General features: G+C 38.3%; 1 protein-coding gene across 1 annotated transcript in view; it reads right to left on the bottom strand.

The window, feature by feature from the left end:
• Positions 1–24,066, bottom strand: part of rad50 (RAD50 double strand break repair protein) — a 142,427-nt gene that overhangs the window by 59,046 nt on the left and 59,315 nt on the right. Inside the window, exon 13 of the mRNA XM_033029880.1 lies at positions 20,032–20,207. Within this exon, the coding sequence (XP_032885771.1) occupies positions 20,032–20,207 (176 nt within the window). The remainder of the gene's footprint in view (positions 1–20,031; positions 20,208–24,066) is intronic.

The raw sequence follows: 24,066 nt of genomic DNA, 5'->3' as shown, positions 1-24,066 counted from the left end.
TTTAGCTCGTCAACTGAAAATATGAGAAAAGGAAAACACAAGTATTAAAATTAAATCAGAGAACGGTGAATTATTAACACTACCTAAAGATATTAACAAAAGATTTGCCCAATTTTATCAAAATGTGTACACATCTAAAACCACAGCAGATGACATTAAAATTACAAACTTCTTAGATAAATGTAATCTTCCAAAACTTGACCGCTCGGAACAGGAGGAACTAGGAGCTCAGATTAACTTGAAGAAATAGAGGAAACAATAAATTCGCTGTAAAATGGCAAGACGCCTGGACCAGACGGCTTTAACAATGAATTTTATAAGAGATTCCATGAGATAATCACCCCACATTTACAAAAACTATATACCCATGCCTTTAAAGAAAAAATACTACCAGAAACACTAGCCGAATCAACTATTACGCTTATACCTAAAAAAGATAAAAGACCTAGAAGAACCAGGTTCATATAGAGCTATAGCACTTTTAAATACAGATCAGAAAATTCTAGCAAAGACCCTAGCGAGAAGATTGTGTAAATATATTAGTAAATTAATAAATCCAGATCAAACGGGGTTCATACCTAAAAGATACTCATTTAACAATCTGAGACGCTTGTTTAATATAATGTATTCACATTGTATTGTATTGTATTCAAATTTATTGTCATTGTCTCAGTTAGAGACAACGAAATGAATTTCCCTTACAGGCAGTATCATAAAAATAAAAATAAATAAATAATAATAAATAATAAAACATATTAAAAATAAAATAGAATTTAAAAAAAGCACAAACACTGAAAGTCCACGACACAACATAACACAGTGGCACCAAGGTGAGGAAGGCACCATAGTCCAGCCAGCCTCCACTCCGTTCTTCCCAGATTTTCATTCGTGGTCGAGGCCTTCCTAGCACCCGCAGTCGCCGCCCTGGGTGGCCCGATGTTCAGGCCCTCACGCCGGGCTGGTGGAACGCCGACGCCGAACCCCGACGGTGAACATCCTCCTCCTCAGCGGCCCGGACCTCCCGATCAGCCGCCTCCCGCAGCCGTAGTCCGCAGCTCCCGAGCCCGCAGCTCCCGTGTCCGCAGCTCCCGAGTCCGCAGGCCGAGCCGGGCAGTGGTAAACATTTATGCGCCCAATTTTGATAATCCTCAATTTTTTAATAACATTTTGAATATAATTGCAGAATTTAATTATCAAAATGTTATAATTGGAGGAGACTTCAACTGTGTTTTAGACCCGTATCTAGATAAATCGATGCAAAAACAAAGAGGAAACATGAAATCTAAAACCAGTGAACTCTTACATACATATATAAAAAACACAAATATAGCAGACGTTTGGAGGATTGCAAACCCGACGGGAAGGGATTATTCGTTTTATTCATAAAATACACATAAAATAGAAGAAGTATCAATTGTTTCTCTGGACGCAGAGAAAGCGTTTGATCAAGTAGAATGGTACTATTTGTATAAAGTACTGGAAAAATTTAACATGGGAGAGAATTTGGGTGGGCGGCGCGACTCACGTCGCAGCGGCCTCTGCAGTCTGTCTGTCAGTTTTTTTATTTTTTGTCTCGTTTGTATGTAGTTTTTATTTATTTTTTAAACTGGGTATGTGTGTGGGGGGCGGGGGGTGGGGAAACATTTTTAAATCTTTCCCCTGCACGGAGAACCCGACCTTTTCTCTGTCGGGTCTCCGTTGTCGTTGGGGCCGAGCACCGTGGAGCGACCTCCAACCGGAACGACCTGGGGCTCCAGTCGCGGAGCTGCGGACTTACCCACCATCGTGGAGCTGGCCGAGTTCGGAGCGGGAGGAGCGGTGGTGGCGCGCTGCTGCGGCCCGACCCAGGAGATTCGGGGGCTCCAGCCGCCGGCCCGGTGGACGGTGACACCGGGAGCCCGCGGGTCCCTGCTGGGAGACCGCTTTTCGGGGCTTCCGCAACGGCGACTTCTCCCGCCCGAGTTGCGGGGTTGAAGATGACCTGGAGTGGGGCCTTGCATCACCCGGCGCGGCTTTATAATTGCCGCGGGACTTTGACTCTGACATCGAGAGGAGAACGAGGAGTGCAGGGGAGAGATAAGACTTTGCCTTCCATCACAGTGAGGAGGAGATTCACTGTGATGGATGTTCGTGTAAATTGTGTTGTGTCTTGGTTCTTCTTTGTTTGTGTGACTGCAGAAACCAAATTTCGTTTGAACCTCTGGGTTCAAATGACAACAAATAAATTGTATTGTATTGTATTGTAATTTCATTCTATGGGCAAAATTATTATATGACAAGCCGACGGCAAGAATACTAACCAATAATATGTTATCTTCAAAATTCCAACTATCAAGGGGCAATAGACAGGAATGTGCACTATCACCCCTGCTATTTGCCCTTGTGATACAGCCCTTAGCAGAAAGTATAAGAACTCATCCGAATATTGGGGGATACAAAACCAAAGATTCAAATAATAAAATTTCACTTTACGCAGACGATATACTTTTATACATCACAAAATCGCAAACTAGTTTACCAAATTTATTAAACTTAATAGAGGAATTTGGATCTTTTTCAGGTTATAGAATAAACTGGAATAAAAGTGAAATTATGACGTTAATACCTCAAGAATCGACACATTTATTAAAATTTCCCTTTAAAATCGCAACAGAAAAATTTAAATACTTGGGTATCCAAATTACTAGAAAATATAAATCATTATTTAATGCTAATTTCATGCCGTTATTAACTAAATTGAATGCGCAGATTAAATTCTGGAAAACATTGCCGTTGTCCTTAATAGGCAGAATAAACGCTATAAAAATGATTTTTTTACCACAAATATTATACCTATTCCAATCAATACCATTATACATGCCAAAAAACTTCTTTAAAAAGCTAGACTCTAATATTACAAATTTCATTTGGGACTATAAATCACACAGAATCCAAAGAAAACACTTGTGTAAACCCAAAGATGCTGGGGGACTTTCACTCCCGAACTTTTTGTACTACTACTGGGCAGTGCATATAAAAAAAATAATCTATTGGTTGGACAGTTCTGCCCAACAGTCAGAATGGATAAGAATGGAGAAAGAAGACTATTCTCCTTTTAATATAGGAGCGATCCTCTTCTCCCTGATAAAAATGAATAACACAATATACAAGAAGAACCCAAACCCAATAATACAATACGAATTTGGAAACAAATAAAATTAACTTTAAAATTAAGAAATCTTTCACTTTTAACGCCATTAGTTAATAATCCAGCATTTAAACCATCTTTCACTGATAAAACATATAACCAATGGGAAAAACTGGGAATTAAACGGATCGGTGATATGTACGAAATGGGAAACTTGCTATCATTCCAACAATTACAATCAAATTACAAGCTGAAAAATAACCAATACTTTAAATATCTTCAGATCCGTGACTTCCTGAAAAAATATATACAAGGATACCAAACTCTAGACTCATTGGAAGAAGCTATGAACAATGAATATCATATTTCTACAATAGTATCTTAAATATAGAATTACCACCGACAGAGGCACTTAGAGAAGAATGGGAACGAGAACTACTGATAAAAATCCCGAAAGAAACTTGGGAAAAACACTTGATATATATACTACACAGATTATATGGGTGAATGGGGAAAACATTACAAGGACAAGTGTCGCCTTACGATTTTATATAGTTTCACAAAATATAGAGAATTAATAAATGCGTTGCCTGATATATAACGCAGACAAATGTAATCTTATGTGTTTCGCAGCTTGAGTGGGGAGGGGAGGAGACTCAGACACCTGGCATAATTCCAGGAGCCTGACTCTGGTTAACCCTTTCAGCGAACAGCTCACTATTAACAAAGCTAAAACCGATTGTAAATAGTTAAAGTGAGGAATATAGGTAATTGAATATATGATTAGATTTGATAAGTCGGAATGAAACATATATATATAGTGTAACTGGGTGAAATAGAACTAATTTGGAAATGGTATCGACCCCCTAGGTTTAGGGTAATAAAGGCAGCGGGGCTAACTTCATAACATCTACACCGGAAGCGGTATGTCGAATCCCACGGACGAGTGGGACACTCACTACAGTGTCGAATACTCAGACACTGTAAATTTACTTGTTCTATTTTTTTTTTTAATCACAATAGGTCACATCTATGTGCTTCTTTTTCAAGAAAAATCGCGGAAGGGAGCTACCAAAGAAGTCTATAATATAAACGCCCCCCCAAATAACCAGAGTCCTGAGGTATGGACGCACCGCAATAAATAAGGTCATTAAAATTGGTAAAAATGCATGACGACAATCAAAAGAAAATGGGAGGAATCACACTATGTAGTTGGAATATAAGGGGTATTAATGAACCTAAAAGGGGCAAGATACTAGCTCAGTTGAAATCATACAACACGGACATTTCGTTTCTACAAGAAACGCATCTTAAACACCAAGATCAGACGAGATTGAGGGCGAACGGGATAGGCCAAACATTTCACTCTTCATTCACTTCCAAATCTAGAGGCACTGCAATCATTATTCGTAAAGGAATACCATTTAAATCAAAGAATATTATATCAGATAAGGAAGGGAGATACCTTATAGTAACAGGAGAAATCAATACTACGCCAATTACGCTGGTAAACATTTATGCGCCCAATTTTGATAATCCTCAATTTTTTAATAACATTTTGAATATAATTGCAGAATTTAATTATCAAAATGTTATAATTGGAGGAGACTTCAACTGTGTTTTAGACCCGTATCTAGATAAATCGATGCAAAAACAAAGAGGTAACATGAAATCTAAAACCAGTGAACTCTTACATACATATATAAAAAACACAAATATAGCAGATGTTTGGAGGATTGCAAACCCGACGGGAAGGGATTATTCGTTTTATTCAACGGTACATAAAACATACTCACGTATAGACTATTTCCTAGTGGATACAAAACTAATTCCGCATACTATGAACCCTAAATACCACATCAATACGATCTCAGACCACTCTCCGTTAACTTTTGTTTTAAAATTAGAAGGAATGTCTATGAATAAATCGTTCTGGAGGTTTAACTCGCAAATTTTAAAAGACCCACAAGGGAGTATATATCTAAAAAAACAGATGGACCTATTTTTTGAGATAAATGATACACCAGATATATCCCCCACGCTATTATGGGAATCCTTCAAAGCATTTATTAGAGGAGTCATTATTTCATTTCAAGCTTTTCAAAATAAAAAGAATAAGAATGAACAAAGACATTTAGAAGAACAAATAAAACAATTAGATACAGATAATGCTAAAGATCCAACTATGGATAAACATAATAAAATTCTACTATTGAAATTCAAGCTAAACAAATTGTTGTCAGAGAAAGTTATAACACTATTTCAAATTACTAAGCAAGAACATTTTGAATTTGGGGACAAACCCCACAAACGTTTAGCACGCCAATTGAAAAAACGGGAAAAAGAGAATGCAATACTAAAGATTAAATCAGATAGAGGGGAATTATTAACACTACCCAAGGATATCAATAAAAGATTTGCTCAATTTTACCAGAATCTATATACATCTAAAACGTCAATAGACAATAATAAAGTCTCAGAATTTCTGGATAATTGTAATCTCCCTCAATTAGAACTGAGGGAACAAGAGGAACTGGGAGCACAAATTACTTCTAAGGAGATAGAAGACACAATAAACACACTTAAGAATGGAAAAACACCTGGACCAGACGGATTCAGTAACGAATTCTATAAATCCTTTTACGACATAGTTACTCCACGCCAACAGAAAATGTATACATATGCTTTTAAAGAGCAAAGATTACCTGAAACATTAGCAGAATCAACGATCACACTAATACTTAAAAAAGATAAAAATATAGAAGAACCAGGATCATATAGAGCTATTGCTCTGTTAAATACGGATCAAAAAATAATAGCGAAAACACTAGCTAGAAGACTAAGCAGGTATGTTAGTAGATTAATAAATGAGGATCAAACAGGATTTATACCTAAGAGACACTCATTCAATAATTTGAGACGCTTGCTTAACATAATGCACTCACATAAATCTCATGACCAAGAGTTATCTATCATTTCACTGGACGCAGAAAAAGCGTTTGATCAAGTAGGATGGGATTATATGATTAAAGTATTGCAAAAATTCCAAATGGGAGAGAATTTCATCGCATGGATAAAATTATTTTATAACAAACCCACGGCTAGAATACTAACTAATAATATACTATCCACGAAATTTGAATTATCAAGGGGTAATAGACAAGGATGTTCATTATCACCGCTGTTATTTGCTTTGGTAATTGAACCTCTTGCTGAAAAAATAAGAACACACCCGGATATTTATGGTTATAATACAAAACACTCAAATAACATAATATCTTTATACGCCGATGATGTACTATTGTACATCGCAAAACCACAAATTAGTATACCAAACATATTAAATTTAATTGAGGACTTTGGATCCTTCTCAGGATATAGAATAAACTGGGACAAAAGTGAAATTATGTCGATAAAACCAAAAGACTCAACACACCTCCGGAAATTCCCCTTTAAAATAGCCACAGAAAAATTCAAATATTTGGGAATTGAAATTACTAGAAACTACCATGATATGTTTAAAGCCAATTATAATCCCTTACTTAAGAAACTAAATAATTTGATTAAATTCTGGAAAACACTTCCAATGTCCCTAATAGGCAGAATAAACACTATAAAAATGATCTTTCTACCACAAATCCTATACCTATTTCAATCAATACCTATATATCTCCCAAAAAAGTTTTTCAAAAAATTGGATTCAGACATTACAAATTTTATATGGGATCATAAATCCCATAGAATACAAAGAGCACACCTTAATAAACGAAAAGAGCTGGGTGGTCTAGCGCTCCCCAACTTTATGTATTATAATTGGGCAGTAAATATTAAAAATATGATTCACCTGCTGGACAATTCTGCCCAGCAGGTGGACTGGATTGTAATGGAAAGAGAGGACTGCTCTCCGTGTAATATAGGAGCGACTCTCCTCTCACCAATACATCTGAGTAACAAAAATTATAATAAAAATCCAATTATACATAGCACAATTAGAACATGGAAACAAATAAAACAAAACCTAAAATTAAGAAACCTATCTCTTTTAATACCAATAGTTAATAATCCATCGTTTAAACCATCAATTATAGACAAATCATTTATACAATGGGAAAGAATGGGAATCAAAATGCTCGGAGATCTGTATGAATTGGGAAAATTACTATCATTTCAACAACTACAACTGAAATATAATTTGAAAAATAATCAATATTTTAAATATCTTCAAATTCGTGATTATCTGAAAAAATACACAAAAGACTATCATAATATGCCTACAGACTTACTGGATGAAGCAATAAAAAAATTTAATATCGTACTTATATAACATCATCTTAAACATAGAAATACCCACAACTGATGGAATTAGAAGAGACTGGGAACAAGAGTTAGCTATAAAAATTTCAAAAGAGAGCTGGGATAATCATTTACTACAGGTGCATAAATGTTCGATCAACGTACGACATACTCTCATTCAATTCAAAACATTACATAGACTATATTATTCAAAAACTAAAATAAATAAATTCTTCCCTAATGTCTCACTCATCTGTGATAAATGTCCGTGTCAAGAAGCTACCATAGCGTATTCTTTCGTTTTTTGTACAAAAATACAAAAATTCCGGAATGAAATATTTGACATTTTTACAAAATTAATTAAAATAAAACTGGTACCAAAACCAGAATGGATTATTTTTGGAATATCGGAAGGTAACCCTGAACTAAACGTGTTTCAGAAGAATTTACTCAATTATGGGCTAATAATGGGAAAAAAGCTTATACTTAAATTCTGGAAAAACGCGCCCACACCAACAATAAAAATGTGGATATCAGATATGTTTGAAACACTACATCTGGAAGAGATGAGATTCCTCTTAGCAGGCAAAGCAGACCAATTCCAAAAGACGTGGTGTACGTTTTTGGAACCATTACAAGCATGAGGTGCAATAGTAATTTAAAAAATAAATAAATAAATGGTACCAGGATCTGGCAACAAAAACAACAACAAAAACAGACTTGGTTGGGAGTTCCCTTTCTGCGGAGTTTAATGTTATAATAGAGCGATTGTTTCTCCTTTCTTTTTCCTTCTTTTCTAGGGTCTACTTTCTTTCTTTCTTTCTTTACTTCCTTCTCTAACTTCTTTTCTAAGGGGCTTTCTTTTCTCAACACTCTCTTGCACCTTCACGACTCTTGCGCACTTTCCTTACTTTCTTTACTTCTATCTTTTTCTTAAAGCTTAAAAAATGAAGCGGTACAAAAAAATGTATTAAGACATATGTGTTGTGTATTATTGTAACTTACCGTACTTCTAATAAGAATTTAAAAAAAAAAAAAAAAAAAAAAAAAATTTTATTATTCGAAAACTAGATTGCACAAATTCTACCCAAATACTTCTCCCATTTGTGATAAATGTTTATCTCAGAATGCCACTATAACACACTCTTTTGTTTCTTGTATAAAATTACACAAATTTTGGAGCAAAATCTTTGAAATTTTCACAAAATTACTTAAGATAAAACTTGATCCTAACACTGAATTGATTATATTTGGATTACTGGAAGACGAGAATAAATTGAATATGTTTCAAAAATCATTCCTTAATTATGGATTAATAACGGCAAAAAAAACTTATACTGACATTTTGGAAAAATACATCGATACCAATGCTTAAAATGCGGATTTCAAACATGTTGGAAACCCTACATCTTGAAGAAATGTGATTCCTCTTAACAGAAAAAGTAGACCAATTCGTAAGGATTTGGTCTCCATTTGTCGACTTCTTAGAAGCATATGGTGCAACACAAACGTAGAAACGATCCGTTTCAGGACTGGGTGAATGGTGGTCAAGAATAACAAATAGCTATCTCTCCTTTATTCTTCTGCCTTCTACCTCTGCTTCTTTTCTCTTCATTTCCTTTCTTTTCTCATCTTCCTTTTCTCACTTTCTGATATCACACACTTCTCTATTTCTTTCCTAATCTTTTTCTGTCTCCTTTTTATTGTTAAAATAAAAATGATAAGAAGCTGTACATGAATTGTAACATGTCAATATATACTAGGTATCTATGGTACCATATTATTGTACTTACTTCTAATAATTAAAAAAAAAAAAAAAGTTTCACTTTCCTTTGATATAAATTTTCCTGGAAAACATGTGATGTTTAATGCTATTGTAATTAGCTAAGATGCATTATGCTGTGTATGATTGTAATTAGGTGGAAAGATTGTCCCCACCTGTATAACCATGTAATACTGTAGTTATTGGTCGAGAATCACCACCCTTTGTAAGTTACCTCCCGCTGTATCAACCATATATATATATATATATATATATTTTGGAGCAATATATATATATATATATATATATATATATATATATATATATATATATATATATATATATGCTAATTCCTTTGTTTGAGCACATGTTTTCTCTGCAATTGCTTGCTGGGAAAGCTTCCCAGGGTGGTACAGAGAAACCTGGTTTAAGGGATGATTTAAAGTATTCTAGTCGGTGTTTTCACTGAACGGACTAAGGGATATAAATACCGGAAATATAATTCGGGGGCTCGTCCGGGATCTCAGAGGAGGCCCTTGCAGGTTTGCGGTAAAAGGGTTGAGTTGTTGGGTCAGGAAATCTAGGAATTGGGCCCCCGATGAGTCAATTTACTCCATCGGTTTTCTTCCGATTCGCTGATCCAGCTGCTCGGCAATTCGCTGGCCTTCGGGAGGCGTCTCGAAGAGACTGAGGTTAGTAGTCCGAAGAATACTGATATTGGGTCGGTTATATTGATAAAGGGTTCAGCCGAGGGACCATTTCAGTATTGAGGTAATTGGAAATATGTTTCGGGTTGAAGTAATAATTTGACAAATTACTTTAAAATCAGCTTCAAGGTAGAAAGTCAGGATAAGTTCATTGATAAATTACTTTGAGAGCCTGCACCGTGTAAAAGGTACTTACTTCAAAACTAGCGCCGAGGTACAAGTGGGAAGGGGTGTCTGTGGTATTTCAGGATTGCGATCAAAACAATTCTGCTCTAAATCAAAGTGTTTTATTAAATGGTTTTGTTTAAGTTCATGTGGTTTAATTTTGTATACAGTGAATTATGTTTTTGCTTAAGTTTGCTTATATTCTTGCTTAAGTTTGCTTATGCATTTGTTTAAGTTTGTGTGATTTTGCTTTAAAATTGAAGAAGTGAGGAGGGTTCTGATAACAACACTCCTTTGCTGATAAGCATTCTTCTACGGTCGAGTGCTTTCACTTAAAGCGGTAGACTCAGATTCTTCAGTTGTTCTTGCATTGTTAACTTCTGTTGTTTTAAAACTCTGGGTTTTGTAGAGGGGTATTGTGGAATTTATTTGATTGTGAAATTTAATTTGACGTGTAAATTTTGTGTTATGGGAATCTAATTGTTTTGTGTGGAATTTTTGGCCAAAATGAATCACAAGGCATGAAAGAGCTAATTGCTATTGCATTGCTTGCTGAGATACTTGATAAGATCGTGTGGACAGGCTTTCTCTAGTTGAGCAGATAAGAGGGGCCCCGTTAGGGTAATTAGAATGAATAAGGGAACAGAATGAATTGGTAGACAATAACAACATATTAGGACTTGGTTGATGCTTCTTGGGACATTACTTAATGCCATTGGTATTCTTTTTAATATATTTTTTTATTAAAGGTAATCAATTACAATGCTTCAAACAACTTTATATCAAATTAATTCAATTTGCATTAAGTAAAACACTAGTAATACTTATCTACTATTTTTTAGAAATAATGATAGAGAAAGAATAGAACAGTTATAAATCATTAAGAGAGTGATTAAATAATAATTTGATTATATATAAGAAAGGAAAGAGAAACGAAAAAAAAAAAAAAAAAAAAAAAAAAATTTAGAAACCAGATAACACTAATTAATAACACTACTACAAGTGATATTATCGATAAAGATATATGTTAATTCCAATATAAAAATGAATTATTCTCACCAAATCCCGCAGGGTGCACGCCGAGCTGTGTTGCCAAGAACAGCTACTTCTCTAAATACTGTATATATGGAGACCATATCTGTTCAAAAGAATTATACTTGTCCAATAGGACAAATCTAATTCTTTCCAGATGTAACGTCTCCATCATCTCTGTTGCCCACATTTTGGTTGTGGGGGATAATGTTCCCTTCCAAAATTTCAATATGATTTTTTTCCCAATTATCAAACAGTAATCAAAGAAATTTCTTTGATTTACTGTAAGTGATAGATGTAAATCCGGAATTCCAAATATTATTAGCTTTGGGTTAGGGTCCAATTTAACTTTGATGACTTCAGAAATAACTTTAAAAATTTCTGTCCAGTAATAATTCAATTTAGGACATGTAACGAAACTATGTATTAAATTTGCCTCTGCTTTCTTGCACTTATCACAAATAGCGGAAAGATTCGGAAAAATACTATTTAATTTAGTTTTCGAATAATGTAACCTATATAATACTTTAAATTGTATCAGTATATGTCTGGCGTTTAATGAACACCGGTGTATTCGTTGTAGACTTTCTTCCCAGTTTTCTTTTGTTATAGTCAATCCCATTTCATTTTCCCATGCTTGACGATATATTTCCGTTATTGGATTCTCCTTATCCAAAATGATGTTATATATATAGGCTATTAATTTTTCTGTATTTGGATATAAATTAAACAGTTCGTCTAACAATCCTGCTTCTTTATTTTTATAATCTTGTGTATTGGATTTAATATAATCTCTAATTTGTAAATACCTAAACAAATGTTGTGGAGACAATCCATAAATATCTTGTAACTCCTGGAATAAAAGAAATTTTCCTTTTCTATAAAGGTGTTCTATCCTTGTAATTCCTAAATCATCCCATTGTTTAAACCCCCCATCTAATATAGCAGGTTTAAACGATGGATTATTCATAATTGGTAATCTAAATGAGAGATTATCCAAATGTAGAGTCTTAACTATTTGTTTCCAAATACGTCTATTATTATATATTATTAGGTTGTCTTTATAATTTTTTTTTTGTACTTCCGTTGGTGCAAAAATTATCGAACCTACATTGAAAGGTAGACAGTCTTCCTTTTCTATATTTAACCATGTCGGTTCATGATCCATATTTACCCACCAGAAATTCATATTCTTAATCTGAACAGCCCAAAAATAATATAAAAAGTTTGGAAGTGCTAATCCTCCATTTATCTTAGCTTTGCATAGATGTTTTTTATTTATTCTGTGATTTTTATAATCCCAAATAAAACTATTGACAATATTATCAATTTTTAAAAAAAAAGTTTTCGGAAGAAAAAAAGGAATAGCCTGAAACAAATATAACAACTGTGGTAGAAATACCATCTTTATGGCACTTATTCTACCAATCATGGATATAGGAAGTGTTTTCCAATATAAAATATTTTTTCTAAGTTTATCTAATAGTTGAGGATAGTTGGATTTTATTAATGAGTTATGAGTTTTAGTTACGTTAATCCCTAAATATTTAAGTTTGTCTGTAACTACTTTTAATGGGTATTGTTGTAATGTATTTAGATTTATTCCTGTTATTGGCATAATCTCGCTTTTATCCCAATTAATCCTATACCCAGAAAATGCACCAAACTTAGTTATAATGTTTAGCAGGTTGGGAATACTAATTTCCGGTTTTGTAATATAAATCAAAACATCATCTGCATATAAAGAAATTTTATTAATTGTTGTATCAGTATTATAGCCATATATTTCAGGTTCAGATCTAATTTTTTCCGCCAATGGTTCTATCACCAATGCGAACAATAAGGGTGATAACGGACATCCCTGTCTGCATCCCCTAGAGAGTTTGAATTTGGCTGATAAAATTTGGTTAGTCAAAATTCTTGCCATAGGATTCGAGTATAAAATTCTTACCCATTTACAAAATCTATCCCCCAATTGAAACTTTTCCATTATATTAAATAAATACATCCATTCCACCTGATCAAACGCTTTTTCTGCATCTAGTGATATAACCGCTAGTTCCGTATCTCGTATTCTTTTTGAATATATAATATTAAACAAACGTCTGAGATTATGTGATGAGTAACGTTTTGGGATAAAACCTGTTTGATCATAATGTATTAATTTAGAGATCACTAAACTTAATCTCTTAGATAAGACCTTAGTTAATATTTTTTGGTCTGTATTTAAAAGGGCAATCGCTCTATATGATCCAGGATCTTCCAAATCCTTATCTACTTTAGGGATGAGTGTAATTGTGGATTCATTTAGAGATTCTGGTAATTTTCCTTGGTCATATGCATATCTATACATTATTTGTAATCTTGGAGAAATCAGATCTTGAAATTTTTTATAAAATTCTGCACTCAGGCCATCTGGGCCAGCTGCTTTTCCGTTCTTTAGCGAACTAATTGATTCTATAATGTCTTTTACTGTTATTTCAGCATTTAACAATTCTCTACCTTCCTGATCTAAGCTATTGATTTGACATTCTTGTAAAAATATTTCCATACTATCTGTTTGTCCTGTTAGTTTTGACGAATAAAGATTTTTATAATATTGTAAAAATCTATCATTAATATCTTTTGGAGTAATTAATATATTTCCATACTCAGATCTAATTCCGTGTATCATCTTCTCATCTTCTAATTTTCTAAGCTGTCGTGCTAGTACTCTGGGTTTTGTAGAGGGGTATTGTGGAATTTATTTGATTGTGAAATTTAATTTGACGTGTAAATTTTGTGTTATGGGAATCTAATTGTTTTGTGTGGAATTTTTGGCCAAAATGAATCACAAGGCATGAAAGAGCTAATTGCTATTGCATTGCTTGCTGAGATACTTGATAAGATCGTGTGGACAGGCTTTCTCTAGTTGAGCAGATAAGAGGGGCCCCGTTAGGGTAATTAGAATGAATAAGGGAACAGAATGAATTGGTAGACAATAACAACATATTAGGACTTGGTTGATGCTTCTTGGGACATTACTTAATGCCATTGGTATTCTGCGTTGTTAATTTGAGTGGACCTGCATTTTTATGGAAGTTTGTTTCATATATGTGGTGAAAAAATAAACACTGTTTCTCCATGTTTAGTTCTGACTGGTGACAGAAAGCACCTGTCCCAGACAACCTCAGAGGTCTGGATGGTTCATAATGCAGCAGAAGATCAGAAATGTATTGTTGACCCTAGACCATTCAGTGCTTTATAAACCAACAGTCATATGTTGAAATCAATTATTTGACAGACTGAAAGCCAGTGTTAACCGTTGGTGACCATTGTGGGGGGGATGTTTTTTTTGTGTGCAAATGATTATTTTATTCTGTGTCCAAGATGGCTGCCGGAAGGGAGAGTGTACGCTGGCGCGCTTTAGCTGCCGCTGCTCTCTCTTCATATTGTGTTTTTGATTTTTGTCTTTGGATTGAATTCTGTCTTTAATTTGTGTACTGGTGATGTCTTTACTATTTATTTCATTCCGCTTACATGTTTTTACTCTATTTGCTAAATTTTGTAAGGTGTCCTTGAGACTCTTGAAAGGCGCCCATAAATAAAATTTATTATTATTATTAGTGTAAAGAACTCAAAACTGAAGTGATGTGAACCACTTTCTTAGACTTAAAGAGAACTTGATTAGCAGCTTGCGTGATCTCATGGTTGCTTTGGTTTGATATAGAGAGACTACGAGGATTGATTTCGATGAGTGGGAGCATGGAATCTGTACTAGTGCTCACGTGCTCTGTCAACCGTCACCATTCCAACAGCCCCAACCCTACGGTAATTGATCTTACAGTACGACCTGTGTCCACTTTTCCCAGTTGCTTTTGACCCAGCAGTTCCAGCTGTTGTCAATACAGACATTTACCTCCCTTGGAAGCCGCTACTAAATAAAAACAAATCACCTGCCTCATTTGCAAACTCCCTCAGAACCACTATACGGGTCTATAATGCTGATTCCAGAGAATTGTGGGCCCTGGTGCAACAAGTTCGAACCCCAGTAGAACACACATGATTCCTAGCTACCTTGGGGTCCCCAACCCATGATCAACATGCCCAGAATCTGACCCGGGAGGACGCAATCCTTACCATCCTTACTACCACTTGGTAAAAACAAACGATTGACATTACAAAGTCCTGGATACTAGACCCCGGAAAAGAGAGGGGGCAGAAGAAAATTTGAGAGATTTTCAGAGATATACATCAGTCAGTCGGGGGATGATAGATATCAAGACGGTCAGAATTCACCACAGTACTGTGCTATCCTAGTACTTTGTCTCCCAGCTACTGTCGCTGAGAGAAAAAAAACTAACAACATAGACTGGACTGACAATTAGCCAAATGGCCTGTGTAGTTAAATGATACTTTAATGGCATCCAGCAAGCCCATTGGAGTAAAGAGTGCCCTTGGCGGAGACAAGGGTTATCAGCAAGAACAAAGGGGAGGTTGGCAAGAAGATCAAGGACAAGGGAGGTACACAAACATCTCCCAGGCTGATCAATTTCCTCACTGCTGACTAGCCAACTTAGTGGTGAACAGGTGTTACACTGACAAGGAACCTGTTCTGGTATTACAAGTTGCAGGAAATCATTGTACCTTCATAGTGGATACAGGGGCATCCATTCAGTCCACTAACAACCTCCCCAAATCCGCCAAGATTCGGAGATTATCTGGATTCCAAGGACAGATCTTTTAGGACCGAGATGAGAAAAAAATGTTTCACACAGAGAGTGGTGAGTCTGTGGAATTCTCTGCCACAGAAAGTAGTTGAGGCCAGTTCATTGGCTATATTTAAGAGGGAGTTGGATGTGGCCCTTGTGGCTAAAGGGATCAGGGGGTATGGAGAGAAGGCAGGTACAGGATACTGAGTTGGATGATCAGCCATGATCATATTGAATGGCGGTGCACGCTCGAAGGGCCGAATGGCCTATTCCTGCACCTATTTTCTATGTTTCTATCAATACCCCATCTCTATCATCTCTATGCCAGTCGAAGTAACATGAGATGATGAGACGGTGCAGCATCAGTTTGTGATCACCCCAGGCCTAGACTGTAAGCTGCTAGGCCGAGATTTGTTATGTATATTTCATTTAAAGATTGCATGTGGAAATACTGGAATAACTGTGACCCCCATGGACAATAAAGAGACAGTGTTACTTGTCAGTAATGCCCCAATGGTGGTCCCCAACACTGGAAGATGAGCCCCTACTCCATATCACCTTAGCCTATGGGGGGAATAAAGAGCTAGAAACATTTTTTTACATCCCGTGAAGAAACTAGATGGGATGTGTACCTTTTGGAATTAGTAACCGGACAACAGGTACAGCAGAGTCTGCTGAGGTGCCTTCGGAATTGTGGAAGTGGGACTATGAGGTTGCCCCACATATAACAAAGAAAGTGAACTTCCCATCTCATGCAAAGGATTTAGGAGCTATGGTTAAGCAAGCGATTGGTCTGGCGAATCCAAACATGAGCCAGGAACAAGAACTGTCCAATAATTGTACTGTTCAATTTTATCAGTCACCAAGGACGGTTACTACGCAGCTACGCCATTATCTGGGGAGTGAAGTAACAGAGTATGTGGACCCACAGGTGTGGGCAGAAGACTCTACTCAGGTAGGATGCGTCCAGATTAACCCCATCCAAGTAGCTCCCCAGAAAATGTAACTCTGCCCTTTATATGACAGTACCCGCTGAAGCAGCAGGCAAGCTTGCAATTTAAGTATTGTACCACCATCAATCCGGCATCCTTTCTCACCAAACCACCGGAGGAACAAGTTGAGTCAGGGCAGGACTGCCCATTTGTGATTATAGAAGATAGAGGTAATCTTCGGGAAGATTTGCCAGATATTCCCATGACAAACCCCGACTTAACTCTGTATGTAGATGGGAGTGCATCAATTGGATCTCTTGGTGAAAGACTTTCAGGATACACAATTATAGATCAGGATGGCAATAATGTGGAGGCGGCGGCCTTTGAAACACCATTCTCTACCCAACAAGCGGAACCGTTTGCCCTGATAAGTGCCTGCATCTTAGGGAAGGACTTCCAGAGGGCTAGTATGGAAATTGTGGGCCGAATGGATTCTTGGGCTGGCGGCTCAGTCACTCAAGCCTGTTGTGCTGGCAGCTCACTCACTCACGGCTGGTGGGCTGGCAGTTGACTCACGGCTATTTCATGAAATTCCATTTCAAGCAGGGTGCAAGGCCAACAAATTCAAGTGCAGTTTCTTACCACTTCAAGCAGGGTGCAAGGCCACCAAATTCAAGTGCAGTTTCATACCATTTCAAGCAGGGTGCAAGGCCACTAAAGACAGTGAGTTGTGACCTCTCCCTCCTCCATCTTGCAGAGACTGAGCTACGCCCACACTTCTGGGTTTTATAGTCCCTCCCCCTCCCACCAGAAGGGGCATGGCCGTCATGGCATGATTGACAGGAGAGAGAATCTCAACATTTTTTAAACACTAATAACTCTTTTATTTTTCAGCGGAGGGGGGCTCTGAGTAAGATTGCCAAAAATCACAGCCGTACGTGGCAGCGTTTTTTCTAAAATCAATATAAAGCGCAAACAAGAAGTGGCCAAGATTAGACTTTTAATTATATAGAATGCAAGGCAACTTTAATTAGGCAAGGCAACTTTAAGTAGGCAAGGCAACTTTAATTAGGCAAGGCAACTTTAATTAGGCAAGGCAACTTTAATTAGGCAAGGCAACTTTAATTAGGCACAACTTTAGCATTTCCAAACCAAAGGCAACACAGCTTTAGCATTTCCAAACCAAAGGCAACACAGCTTTAGCATTTCCAAACTAAAGGCAACACAGCTTTAGCATTTCCAAACTAAAGGCAACACAGCTTTAGCATTTCCAAACCAAAGGCAAAACAGCTTTAGCATTTCCAAAGGGCAGACAGGTCAGTAAAACCACATCAGTTAAGTAGACATGTGTTCAGTGTTATTCACAGCTCAGACTGAGAGACGTGACCCTCTTGCTCCCCCATCTTGCAGAGACTGACTGAGGCACTCAACACTTCTGGGTTTTATAGTCCCTCCGGAAGGGGCTTGGCCTTCAGGAGAGAGAATCTCAACATTTTTTAAACACTAATAACTCTTTTATTTTTCATCGATGGGAAAAATCCTCTTGTCCTGCGCAGCGGAGGGGGACTGAGTAAGATGGCCAAAAATCACAGCCGTAAGTGGCGTTTTTTCTAAAATCAATGTACAGAACAACAGGAAGTGGTCAAGATCAGACTTTTAGTAATATAGATTGTAGATGTCTTTAGTACATGGATTGAAGTTTATCCTACCGTGAACAACAAAGCTTCTACGGTTGTTAAAGTACTTATGAAAGAAATTATATCCAGGTATGGAATCCCAACTGGGCTGAGTTCGGATAATGGCCCTCATTTTGTGGGAAAGCTGAGCAAATAATTCTGTGTTCAGATGGGCATCCAACAGTAATTACATTGTGCTTATCGGCCATAGGCTGCTAGACTCGTTGAACGAGCCAATCAAACATTGAAAAATAAACTTGCCAAATTACAGATTGAAACAGGGACCAATTGACTTAAACTACTCCCTGTGGCACTATTCCAGATGTGTACCACCTCAGCAGGGAAGGCTCGGTTGAGTCCAGCAGAGATTGTATATTCAGCAGAGTCTAAAGGGTTTCGGCCCGAAACGTTGCCTATTTCCTTCGCTCCATAGATGCTGCCGCACCTGCTGAGTTTCTCCAGCAATTTTGTCTACCTTCAATTTTCCAGCATCTGCAGTTCCTTCTTAAGCAGAGATTGTATATGGCCGTCCACTCAGAACCCCACGGAACCAGAATAGTCCAAAGACTGTTCACTTTCATCACATGACAATGGAAATTACTAACTAAATGTTATCGTTAACCAGGGCATTGAGAGATGGACACTCTAACCACTCTGTCTAAAGTTGAACCTGGTACTTATGTAATGATCAAGAATTGGATGAGGAAGAGACTGGACATTCGGTGGGAAGGACCTTACCAGGTCCTCCTAACAACCCCTACCACAGCTAAGGTGGAGGGGAGGGACGCATGGGTTCACTTTCGCCACTGTAACATTGTCAGTATGGTGTCTAAGACATAAAACGCTAACCTCTTCTTTCTTTTAAGAAATCCCTTTCTAGGATAAATCACGATGGACATACCGTTGTTGTTCACCTATCTTATGACATTGATAGCCATCGGGTCTGCGAAAAACAGAGTATGCCGATGTAATCTATCACCTATGTGAAGGAGGTGCACTGCAATGTGATGGCGATAGCAAGGAAGGAGAATCATAATTATGGTGGATTGCCATGTTACCATGCTCCTTGTAAATTTGATTATGCATGTCAAAAGGAGGGAGTAAAAGTCCCTGTGCCTATTTAGATGAAGGGATTACAAGTAACATTAGCAGATTTGCAGAGACACAAAGCTGGGTGGCAGTGTGAACTGTAGGGAGAATGCTATGAGAATGCAGGGGCACTTGGATAGGTGAGGTAATGGGCAGGGCAGATACAGTATAACATAGATAAATGTGAGGTTGTTCACTTTGGTGGCAAGAACAAGAAGGCAGATTATTATCTGAATGATGCCGAAAAATGTAATGCAAAGACGTGCAGGTTTGTAGATTCATTTATCTTCCGTAAATTGTCCCTAGTGTGTAGGATGCGAAAGTGGGATGACATCAAAATTGTGTACGGGATATCGATGTTCGGCGTGGACCAATAGGCCATTTTCCATGTTGTATTTCTAAACTAAATTGAAACTAAATGGAGACGCTCCAACAAAATGCAAGTTCTCACCAGTGATAACTGAATTACACCCTCATCCATGATGACATTCCAGATACTGACACCAAGATCGTAAGATGCCACAAACACAGTAACTATGACATTGTAATGAACCTACCTCTTTGCTTCGATGTCTTTTCAATATCATCCTGAAGTTTATACAAGTTGCTTTCAAAGTCCTGCTCTCCACACACATCAAAGAGCTTGTCTTCGTAGGTAGTGAGCTGTTGATCTTTTGTTCGCAGGTCAGAAGTAATGTGATTCTTGTTTTGGTCGGCTGAAGCCAATTCTTTACTGAAAGTTTCAGAGAAAAAGGATAATTAATATAAACACCCAATGGGAATAAACCCATGTGCTCAATGTGTACCTGACACCAACACCAACAGACTAGAAGCATCCCAAGCAGATCGCGGAGAGAACGTAAATTCCATACAGACAGCACCCATAGTCTGGATTGAACCCAGGTCTCTGGCGCGTAAGGCAACAAGTCTACGACCATGCCATGTAAAATCATGGATAGAGCTCTGGGGGTTAGTGGAATCAAGGGATATGGGGAGAAGGCAGGCACGGGTTATTGATTGGGGCCGATCAGCCACGATCACAATGAATGGCGGTGTTGGCTCGAAGGGCCGAATGGCCTCCTCCTGCACCTATTTTCTATGTTTCTATGGATTGAGCCAGTACTGCATGGTCAAAAAATGATGCATCATAGTTACAATAGTGGGTGAACATTATTGGCTACTGAGCACCATTAAATAACCACATTTTGAACCTTTGTAGCAAACATACATCATAAATACGTTCTCCATCGATAATGAAGGCAGTATTAATTCCATATAAACAATCTAACCTTTTGACGCCTTAATCAAGGGTCAAGAGTGTTTAATGATCAAGTGTGCCAACAATGGAACAGTGAATTTCTTACTTGCAGCAGCAAAGCATGCTCAGAATCGCAATATGCAGATATAATTCAGTCAATTAATAACCATAATGCTAGGTAATTGTAATAATGCAAAAAAAAAAGCCTGTAGTGCAGCCAAAGACATAGTCCACAGAAGTTCATAGTCACTGAAGTGCGTTTTAGGTAGTGTTCAAGAGCCTGCTTGTTCTTGGGAAATGTTATAGCTGAGACAGACACAAAGTGCTGGAGTAATTCAGCGAGTCAGGTAGCATGGCTTTTATGCTCTGCCTTCCCTACGCAAGAAGAAAATGAGAGTTTGGCCAGTGGTGTGGGCATCCTTTTTGAGGCAGCACCTAAATATGCCTTAAATGGATCTATTTTAATGCTGAGAACACAAAGTGCCAGAAGGTGGAGCCACTGGTCCATGAGTTCGTTGGCTGCTCAGTGTTGTCCCCAGCTGGCCTCCTTTGATTTTGTACACAAGGAGGCATAAAGATACAAGGCTGCAGTGTCTGGCCATGTCCTTCTAATAGTCAGGGCTGACTTCACACGGCTTCTCCCTGTTGTGCAGCCAACATCCTGCATGTTTAAGTCTTCGACACACTAGGCCAATTTTTGAAAAGGCACAAGAGAAGATGCTGGAAAATGAAGCAACAATCTACTACTCAGAGGTCAGGTCGCTTCATCTGGACTGAAAAAGTAGAGCAGATCCCAAATGTAAAGACGTCCTCTGACACACACCCATTCTTTCAAAACGCACATTCTCAGCTGCCTATCACCCAACTTCATTCCATCTGTCCAATACTCAAACACTCCTCCGTCTCAGTCATTCCCCTCCCCACTGGTCCCATCTGCTTCACCTTCCTTTCCTATCAGATTCCATCATCTGCAGCCATTTCTTGCCTCAGCCAAAAATTTCCCAACCTCCATCACTTTCCCACTGATCGCTACCCCCACTTGACTGCATCAACCAATCAATGCCTCCTCTCCTGGCATCTAATGCTTGCTCGGTTCTACCCTACTCCGTAACACGCCCTCACCCACCTCCCATCATCTCCTCTCTTCTCATCCAGTCTAGATTGGAGGACCCTGACCCAAAACTGACCGTCTATTTTCCCTCCACCGTTGTGGTTTAATAGGCAATAGGTGCAGGAGTAGGTCATTTGGCCCTTCGAGCCAGTACCACCATTCAATGTGATCATGGCTGATCATGGCTGATCATCCCCAATCAGTACCCCGTTCCTGCCTTCTCTCCATATACCTTCACTCCGCTATTTTTAAGAGCCCTATCTAGCTCTCTCTTGAAAGCATCCAGAGAACCTGCCTCCACCGCCCTCTGAGGCAGAGAATTCCACACACTCAGCAGTCTCTGTGAGAAAAAGTGTTTCCTCGTCTCCGTTCTAAATGGCCTTCTCCTTATTCTTAAACTGTGGCCCCTGGTTCTGGACTCCCCCAACATCGGGAACATGTTTCCTGCCTCTAGTATGTCCAAGCCCTTAACAATCTTATATGTTTCAATGAGATCTCCTCTCATCCTTCTAAACTCCAGAGTGTACAAGCCCAGCTGCTCCATTCTCTCAGCATATGACAATCCCCCCCATCCCGGGAATTAACCTTATAAACCTACGCTGCACTCCCTCAATAGCAGATTGTCCTTCCTCAAATTAGGGGACCAAAACTGCACACAATACTCCAGGTGTGGTCTCACTAGGGCTCTGTACAACTGCAGAAGGACCTCTTTGCTCCTATATTCGATTCCTCTTGTTATAAAGGTCAACATGCCATTCGCTTTCTTCACTGCCTGCTGTATCTACATGCTTACTTTCAGACTGATGTACAAGGACCCCCAGATCCCGTTGTACTTCCCCTTTTCCCAACTTGACGCCATTTAGATAGTAATCTACCTTCCTGTTTTTGCTACCAAAGAGTACCTCACATTTATCCGCATTAAACTTAATCTGCCCACTCCCCCAACCTGTCCAAGTCACCCTGCATTCTCATAGCATCCTCCTCACAGTTCACACTGCCACCCAGCTTTGTGTCATCTGCAAATTTGCTAATGTTACTTTGAATCTCCTGACGCCGGAGTACCATCACCCGGCGAGAACATCGGGCGCTGTGGCGGCGACTGTGGAGGCCTCAATAGGCCCGACTTTGGGTGGACAAGAGGATGGGGACTGGACTTTGTGCCTTCCCCCACAGTGGGAATCACTGTGGGGGGATGTTTTTATGTCTTGGTGTTGAATTTCTTCATGACTACTGTGTTGTATTTTTATTAGTGTGCTGCAAGGACATCAGAATTTCCCCTGAATAAGGGGATTAATAAAGTCTATCAATCAATCAATCCCTTCATCCAAATCATTGATGTATATTGTAAATAGCTGCGGTCCCAGTACCGAGCCTTGCGGTACCCCACTAGTCACTGCCTGCCATTCTGAAAGGGACCCGTTAATCCCTACTCTTTGTTTCCTGTCTGCCAACCACTTCTCTATCCATGTCAGCACTCTACCCTCAATACCATGTGCCCTAAATTTGCCCACTAATCTCCTATGTGGGACCTTATCAAATGCTTTCTGAAAGTCCAGGTACACTACATCCACTGGCTCTCCCTTGTCCATTTTCCTAGTTACATCTTCAAAAAATCCAGAAGATTAGTCAAGCATGATTTCCCCTTCGTAAATCAATGCTGACCCGGACCGATCCTGTTACTGCTATCCAAATGTGTGGCTATCTCATCTTTTATAATTGACTCCAGCATCTTCCCCACCACCGATGTCAGGCTAACTGGTCTATAATTCCCCGTTTTCTCTCCCGCCTTTCTTAAAAAGTGGGATAACATTAGCTACCCACCAATCCACAGGAACTGATCCTGAGTCTATAGAACATTGGAAAATTATCACCAATGCATACACGATCTCTAGAGACACCTCCTTAAGTACCCTGGGATGCGGACAATCAGGCCCTGGGGATTTATCAGCCTTCAGTCCCATCAGTCTATCCAACACCATTTTGTGCCTAATGTGGATTTCCTTCAGTTCCTTTGTCACCCCAGATCCTCTGGCCACTGCTATATCAGGAAGATTGTTTGTGTCCTCCTTAGTGAAGACAGATCCAAAGTTCCTGTTCAACTCACCTGCCATTTCCTTGTTCCCTATAATAAATTCACCTTTTTCGGTCTTCAAAGGTCCAACTTTGGTCTTAACTAATTTTTTCCTCTTCACATACCTAAAGAAGCTTTTACTATCCTGCTTT

This window comes from Amblyraja radiata, chromosome 11 (assembly GCF_010909765.2).
Source record: "Amblyraja radiata isolate CabotCenter1 chromosome 11, sAmbRad1.1.pri, whole genome shotgun sequence".
Classification (NCBI taxonomy): Eukaryota; Metazoa; Chordata; class Chondrichthyes; order Rajiformes; family Rajidae; genus Amblyraja; species Amblyraja radiata.
The sequence above is the reverse complement of the archived record's forward strand: the minus strand, read 5'-3'. Positions and strand labels throughout refer to the sequence as shown.